Source organism: Nicotiana tomentosiformis, chromosome 4 (assembly GCF_000390325.3).
Source record: "Nicotiana tomentosiformis chromosome 4, ASM39032v3, whole genome shotgun sequence".
NCBI classification, from domain to species: domain Eukaryota; kingdom Viridiplantae; phylum Streptophyta; class Magnoliopsida; order Solanales; family Solanaceae; genus Nicotiana; species Nicotiana tomentosiformis.
In genome coordinates, this window is record NC_090815.1 from 42,803,125 (window position 1) to 42,811,105 (window position 7,981).

The 7,981-nt window shown below is 38.8% G+C and overlaps 1 protein-coding gene across 1 annotated transcript; it reads right to left on the reverse strand.

The window, feature by feature from the left end:
- Positions 1–4,366: 4,366 nt before the first annotated feature.
- Positions 4,367–5,743, reverse strand: LOC138909575 (uncharacterized). The gene is made up of 3 exons (XM_070200782.1): positions 5,467–5,743; positions 4,912–5,302; positions 4,367–4,814 (listed from the first exon to the last, which is right to left on the reverse strand). The coding sequence occupies exons 1-3, from the start codon at positions 5,741–5,743 to the stop codon at positions 4,367–4,369; spliced, it is 1,116 nt and encodes a 371-aa protein (XP_070056883.1).
- Between the last annotated feature and the right edge of the window lie 2,238 nt (positions 5,744–7,981).

Below are 7,981 nucleotides of genomic sequence, written 5' to 3' on the forward strand. Positions count from 1 at the left end.
TGCATCAAAGATTGGAGTGGAGTGGATGGATATTGAGAAGGTTATGATGAGTTCAAGATTCATATGTGGTATTAAGGATTTTTGGATTTGTGTATGGCTAGGACTTGAGATCGGTAGAGATGGTGTCTAGAGTTGCAGTAATTCTATATTACATGGCAGTATTAGAGAGATGCAAGAAACGGCTTCGTATTCGCAAAAGGTCCCTTCAGAGCAAGCATTTCGGATTGAGTTACTTTTGGGTTTGCCAGTCTGCGTGACTCGGTTGAGTTAGAGGAAAATCAGTTCAAATGACTTGGTTATGGCCACGACTCAGGGTTGATGTCTTCTACGAGTATAAAAGGTGTGTTGCATGTGGTGATGTCCTCCCGGATTAAGTTAAATGGAAGGTTCTCGGTTGATGAGGTGTTCATCTTGCTTGTGATTAAGAGTTGATTATGAGACTTTTGTTTTTTTACGAGTTAGACTGATAGTTGTAGTGCACCGTTTGCGATTGAAAATTGCGAGTACAAGGTTGCGGTTTAGTTTGAAGGGAAGGTCATGAGTTCTAGAAGGCATGAATGATTTCAGATGTTTAAGAGAATGCAGGTACAATTTGATATCGTTGAGAAGAGTGTGCATTTTTGGAGGCACATTGTGTTTTGACTTGCAGATGCTTGACTAGTGTTACGGTGATCGCCTGGTTTTGGGCTGCTGAGGTTTAGGTTTTGCCACGTGGTGCGGAAGATCTATGTGAGAATTTTCCGTACGATGATGGTGTATGAGTAATGTATCACTAATTTGAGTAGTGGAGTTGGGATCGGGTATGGAGATTCAGGTACTCATGAGGTTTAGAGACTGGATGTTCTCTTAGGCATACTATTCCTTGGTTATAGGCTGTGAAGATATGTTAAGAATCGGATACTTGATGGTATATGTTATAGATAGATTGCTATAGACTTTTGGAAGGTTATTTACATGCTTGGGGTTGATCGTAATTGGTTTGGGGGCTATTTGCAGGCCTAATGAGAATGTGTATTGTCGCAACCCAAAACTCACTATAGGCCGTGATAGCGCCCAACGTCACCGTTAGACAAGCCAACGGTGATCTACCAACTTGATTACGCACTTTATTATTTTCGAAATCGTGCATTTTATTAGATGAAAAGATCAACGCATTAAAATCATGGAAACTTACACTTTAAATAGAATAGATAATAAAAGTGTGGAAATGTTAGATAAAATCACCACAACATCTAGAACATCCCAAAACCCGATGTCACAAGTGCATGAGAATCTACTAAGGAGTACAATAATAATAATACAATATCTGTCTGGAATACTGACGAGCTCGAAACACACACTAAAATTATGCTCGCTAGTCGAATATAGTAAGTTCAAATATCATATCCATAGGGATTGGATTTAAACACTTATTATCGTAGTTTGTAGCTAAATTACTATCCAAGATGATCAACAATTGAGATTTATGTGACTTAAACTAAAATTAACTAAGAGTCTAAACTATTGGCTAATGACAATCAACGCAAGTATTAAGCAAATGAAGTTATTAATTGGAAGAAGATAGGGTTGATAGGATAGGTGCAAGATAAATGTTTGGGATTTAATTCTAGATAATTCACTTCTAATGTTCAAGTGAGTCTCTCGAATTCACTTGGTTATTAGTTCAATTGATTAGTAGAAACTCCTCTCTCGATTAAATCTCAACCTCACGATATGAACCAATTTACGCTCAGTGAAGATATGCAAGAATTCGTAGTGGATTGGTCTTTTGGAGAACCTCTCTCGATTATGCTCCTAACTAAGTCTATTCAAAAACTCAACTAGCCTCTTCCGATTACTAAGAAGAATTAATGTCTTCAACCAACAAAATATAATGCAACAATATCACAAGTAATACCTCTCTCGATTACATTAACAAGTGAGTATAGATGCAATGATTAAAACATCCAAAAATGATTCAATACATAAACTAGAGTTAATTATCCACAAACAAGTATCAAGACACCAAATCCATCAATCCCTAAAGAGAACTACTCCATGGATATGGAGTAATTCATCATAACAATGTTTAAGTTTAAGGAAAACATAAAACAATCCAAACCCTTGTCTTGAGTGAGGATTGAATGATGAAATCCTTGAGCTTTTGCTTCTCCACCTCCTCCTTGGTTTACTTAGGTCTAAGATGTGTCAAATCCATAAAATAATATTTTTACATATATTTATACTAAGTAGGGTCAGGCCCAGACGAAAATACCTTCTCCTGCATGAAATAGGAAATTAACTCTGTAAAAATTGCATAGGCATGCCGCATGGGGTGACGCGCTACGCGGGGCGGTTGTGGGAAAGTTCAGAGAGTTGATTTCTGATATACTACAGGATTTTGTATAGGCGCGGCACGCCACGCGCCGCGGCTGTGGAAGTTTCTCAGAGTCTGGCTTTTTCCATGATTTTTGATATCCAAATGTAGTCCTCGATCCCGAACGCGATCCCGGCTTAATCCTTTGGGCTTTTACTCAGACTTCAAAGCTCCAAATAGCTCAAATTCATTCCGTAATATTTATATAGCTCAGAATCCTCCTACAGGGCATAAAATACACAATTAGTATGAAACACTAGCGATTAAAGCTCAATCTCTATTATAGTGCAGTAAATTAGAATGTAATAATCGACTAAAACATGAGATTATAACCTACCATCAACACCCCACACTTAAAGCATTGCTCGTCCTCGAGCAATCAAACCACACTTTATAAAGACACGACCTTATTATGTAACTCTCATGACTCATCATACCAAGAATATTTAAAATAGATTAAGCACAATAACGTAACATCATAGCCTCAAAATTTGACTCACAAGTACCACACATTATTTATAACCCGCTCACTTACTCTAACATAGAGGTCAAGCATTACCTCTCCTTCATGAATCAAGTGCCCTCACTATAATAGAGAGTAGTTGCACACACAATAAGATTTAAGAACAATCAGGAACTCAAGATAGAAAAAATTCACTCACTCTCATAACAACATTCATATGCCATAAAAGATGCACCATATGCTTGCCTTTAGTGTACTACTCTACTAATTCGAGCTCATTCAGTCAAGGATCAAGTAGGACTTTAATTGGTTGTAATATAGGCTGCGGGACGGGTAGGATACATTTAGATATAAGAGTGACTATACCTCCCTAAGCACTTTAATACATACAGTTTAACATTCAAAACCCCACACTGATGCCAAACCATACTCCACCTTTACATCAATATGCATTAACTCCCAACTTCCTTAAACACAACTACATCAAGATTTACCACTATCATGGAATATTTTGCACAATCATAAAACATTTTTTTTCTTTTTCAATTCAAGTGGCTCTTACTTTTTTATAGTGCACCTTTCTCCTTATTTCATTAGTTCCACTCAAAAGCCAAACCAACCACCCCACACTTCAACTTTTACAAAGTTTATAATCAATTCAAATGCTTACAAGAGATAAAAGGTTCAAATAGATGGTCAAATCAAGTAAATGGGTAGGGCTTGCAATGTGGTTGCCAAAGAAACAGGATTGCATGCTCAAAGGGGTTAACTACGATACATTTAGGTGGGTCAAAGCATATAACTGGCTCAACAAAGAAATGCCTATATCACTTCCAAGACTGAATTAAACTACTATTTCGCGTTGCAAACACACGGGACAAGTTCTATACATCAAATGCAATGCACAGAATAATACAAAACCTCACACACACATGGCACATAACTCACTCAAGATTGGATTATCACGACACTCTAGTCAAAGCAGTTAAGCAGAGTTAAGATCATTCAATTTAAGGTACTTATGCAAGAGTCAACAATTGAGCCTAAGCGTCACAACTAAAGTACTCACTATTCTCAAGGCCAAACAAAGTCAAGAGATATTGCTTCAATTTCAAATCACAGCATAAGCTTTTCTACACCTAACAAAATAAAAACTAACTACACCCCGCTCAAACAAAACCCTTGGAAAAGAACCGCGACACAAAGAAAAACCAAGGGGGAATTATTACACTACCTAACAAAAGAAAATCTTTTTTTGTCTTTCTCTTTCGACTTACTTCCCTCAAGAAACCTGTCGAATGATATCCATCGTCGGAAAAAGTCGACAATTTTAAAATTTTTATGGTTTTGTTTTTCAACTTTTTCTTACTCTAACTACTTAAAAGCACAAAACTAAAACTAGCACATATACATACAACATACAAATATCCCTCACCCCACACTTTAAGTTGTGACATGTCCCCATGACACACAATTTAACAGCATAAAGTAGAGGAAACTTCCTTGAATCTCTAGTCGGGGTCTGAATTAAAGTTGGGCTCTATTCCTCATGCCCGAACTAGTGCACACATCCACGCAGACAACTTCTTCTCAGCATTCTTGGGGTACACCCCACACTTATCTTTCTCAATCACTGGAGCATTCTCTTTTGAACTCTTTACCTTCCACTCAACATTTATAACTAGCTTCTCCTTTTTCACTCTAGTTTCTACATTCATCTCAAATGTCACCGTCTCCTCACCCACTCTAAGCATGAGCTTTCTATCATATTTGTCTAATATTGCTCTGCCCGTTACTAAGAATGGTCTTCCTAAGATGACAGGAACCTCCTTATTCTCCTCCATATTCACTACTATAAAATCTACAGGAAACACAAACTTATCTACCCGAACTAAGACATCCTCCAGTATCCCCTCGGGTCTGATAGTTATTTGGTCTGCTAGCTGCAAAGATATTGGTGCAGACCTTATCTCTCCAATCTCATTCTTCATCTTCCTGTATATAGACAAAGGCATTAAATTAATTGAGTCACCCGAGTCATATAAAGATTTATCAAAATTTAGAGTGCCTAACGAGTAAGGTATAGTAAAACTCCCTGGATGTGAGTTTGTTTTGCAAGATTGCTTTGCAATGCTCTGTGAGTTTGACCACTGATGTTTCTTCCATCTTTCTCTTCTTTGTAAGGATCTCCTTCAAGAAATTTGCATAAACTGGCATTTGTGAAAGAACTTCAGTGAATGGCAGATTCACATTAACCTGTCTCAGCATATCTAAAAATCTCTCAAACTGCTTGTCCAGTTTTTCTCTATAGAGTTTTTGGGGAAAAGGTAGAGCAGACATGTGCTTGCTCACATCATCAGATTCCTCCTTTCTTGAAGTTTCCTCCTTCTTTTTCTCTACTCCCTTCTTGCCTTTCTTCTTCTCAGTCTTTTTAGCATTTTCAATTTTCAGCTCCTTTCCACTTTCATTTTCAGGCGCAACTTCTTTTGAATTGGAGTGGGATCTTTCAACACTTGTCCGCTTCTCAAGGTCACAGCATTTACCGTTTCTTTGGGATTATTTTCAGTATTAGCTGGCAGAGTACCTGGGATTCTCTCAGATATTATAGTTGCAATTTGTCCCACTTATCTCTCCAAGTTACGCAAACCTGTCCCAAGTTCCTTGATAGCTTCCCCATGAGCATCCAATATTTCATCAGTATTGACAATAAATGACTTCATAATATCTTCTAACCCAAACTGAGTTGGCTGTTGAGGCTGATATTGCGGCCTCGGCTGATTCTCAAAACCAGGAGCTCCTTGAAATCTAGAGTTATTTTGTTTCCATGCATTTGTTGTACCCCCTGGTGAACTCCATGAAAAGTCGGGGTGCTTCTGACCCATTGCATTGAAGTTGTAATTACCCATAACATTAACTTCCTCCATTGAAGCTTGACACTCATGAGTAGGGTGTCCTCTTCCACATATGTCACATGTTGCATGAGGCTCATTATGTATTGAAGCTAAGGTTAGCTTCCTTATTTCCTTTGCCATGGCATCAAGCTGTACCTGCACCGATGTGTTAGCATCAACCTGATGAACACCATTCAACCTTCTTCTTTCAGCAATTTTAGAGGGCCACTGATTTGCATCTTTAGACAATTCATCGAGAATAGTGACTATCTCCTATGGTGTCTTCTTAATCAACGGACCTCTAGCTGCGTTGCTCAATGTTATGTGTGAAGCCGGTGTCAATCCATCCCAAAAAACCTAGAGTTGCATTCAAAGTTCAATTCTGCTATGTTGACACTTTCGCACTATCTCCTTAAACCTCTCCCAAGCTTCAAACAAAGTTTCAGTCTCATTCTGACAGAAGTTATGGATTTCTCTTCTAAACTTGCGTGTTTTAGCTTAGGAGAAATATTTAGCAAGAAATTTTCTGGTCATCTCCTCCCATGTTCTAATCGATCCCTGGGGCAAGCTTCGAAGCCAGTGTTTTACATTATCTTTGAGAGTGAAGGTAAATGTCCTTAAATAAACTGCATCTTGTGACACACCTGTCATGACCCAAAACTCTAACCTGTCGTAATGGCGCCTATTGATGATACTAGGCAAGCCGACCTTTCAAAATACTTCAATATTTCATAAAAAGGATAATTCAAAGCTTTTTCATACTAGAAACTTTTACAAAAACTGGAGTTGAATTCAAAATAAAATGCGGAAAGAAAGCCCCAAACATCGGGGTGTCACCAAGTCATGAGCATCTAGATATTTAGTTTAATAAAAGCAGTGTCTAAGTATCAATACAGGAAAGAAAGAAAACACAAAAGGAGAGACAAGGTCTGCGGACGCCTGCAGCTACCTCGTAATCTCCGGTACTCGATCGCGCACGAACTCAACGACCTCCGTGATCAAACACACCTGGATCTGCACATGAAGTGCAGGGTGTAGCATGAGTACAACCAACTCATCAAGTAACAAAAATAAATAAGGAACTGAGAAGCAGTGACGAGCTATACAATTACAGTTCATTTTCAATAATTCCAGTAAAGAATAGACATGCTTTCACATTCGGCAGTTTAAGTCCAATCAGTTTTATACAGTTAAAGTTCAGGTAATCCAGATATAGAATCCTTCAGGAATTTCACAACAATGACAGATAGCAACTAAGTGCATCAACAAGTGAAAAAGCAAGTACAGCCTCTCAGGGTAATAGTCACTCAACTCGTCACAACAACTCAAATTAATCGGCTCTCAGCCCTCGGTACTCACACTCAATAGGTACCTGCGCTAACGGGGGGTGTGCAGACTCCGGAGGGACTCCTTTCAGCCCAAGCGCTATATCCGCATGGACAACTCACGTGCCATAGTAACAATACCTCACAAACAGGCTCTCGGTCTCACTCAGTCATCAACCTCTCTAGTCTTTCGCGCTCTCGAAAATCACAAAGATCGGCCCAAACAAAGATAACATAGTGTATCAACAAGAATCAAGAAGAGGCTGAGATATGATACGCAAGTAAAACCATGACTGAGTGAAAGACATCAATTAGCAAGTAATTCAACAAGTACGCGACCTCTGCGGGTCCCAACAGTACCATCACATAGCCTAAGCATGATTTCTAATATGATTTGTAGTCAAATTTCTATAACACGGGGAGAGTATATAGCTAGCAACAAGTTATTCGACTTTATAGTTTCACGGAAGGGACCAAGTCACAATTCCTACGGTGCACGCCCCCACGCCCTTCACCTAGCATGTGCGTCACCTCTAAAATACTTACATTATTTGATAATCTGGGGTTCATACCCTCAGGACCAGATTTAAAACTGTTACTTACCTCAACCGCGCAAAATCCTATTTCGTAATGCCTTTGCCCCTCGAATCAATCTCCAAACACCCCGAATCTAGCCACAAGCAACACGATATAATTAATATAGGCTAGAAGAATCAATTCCACAAGAAAAAACATGAAATTGTAAGCCAAAATCCGAAATAGACTCAACCCCTCCCCCTTCCCAAACCGGCCCCCGAGCCCACATCTCGAAATCCGACAAAAGTCACAAAACCCGAAAGCCCATTCACTCACGATTCTAACCATATCAAATTTACCCAAATCTACTAACAAAATCCCATTCAAAACCTCAAAAATCTAACTCAAGTATTCTTCCTCTTTTTCCCAA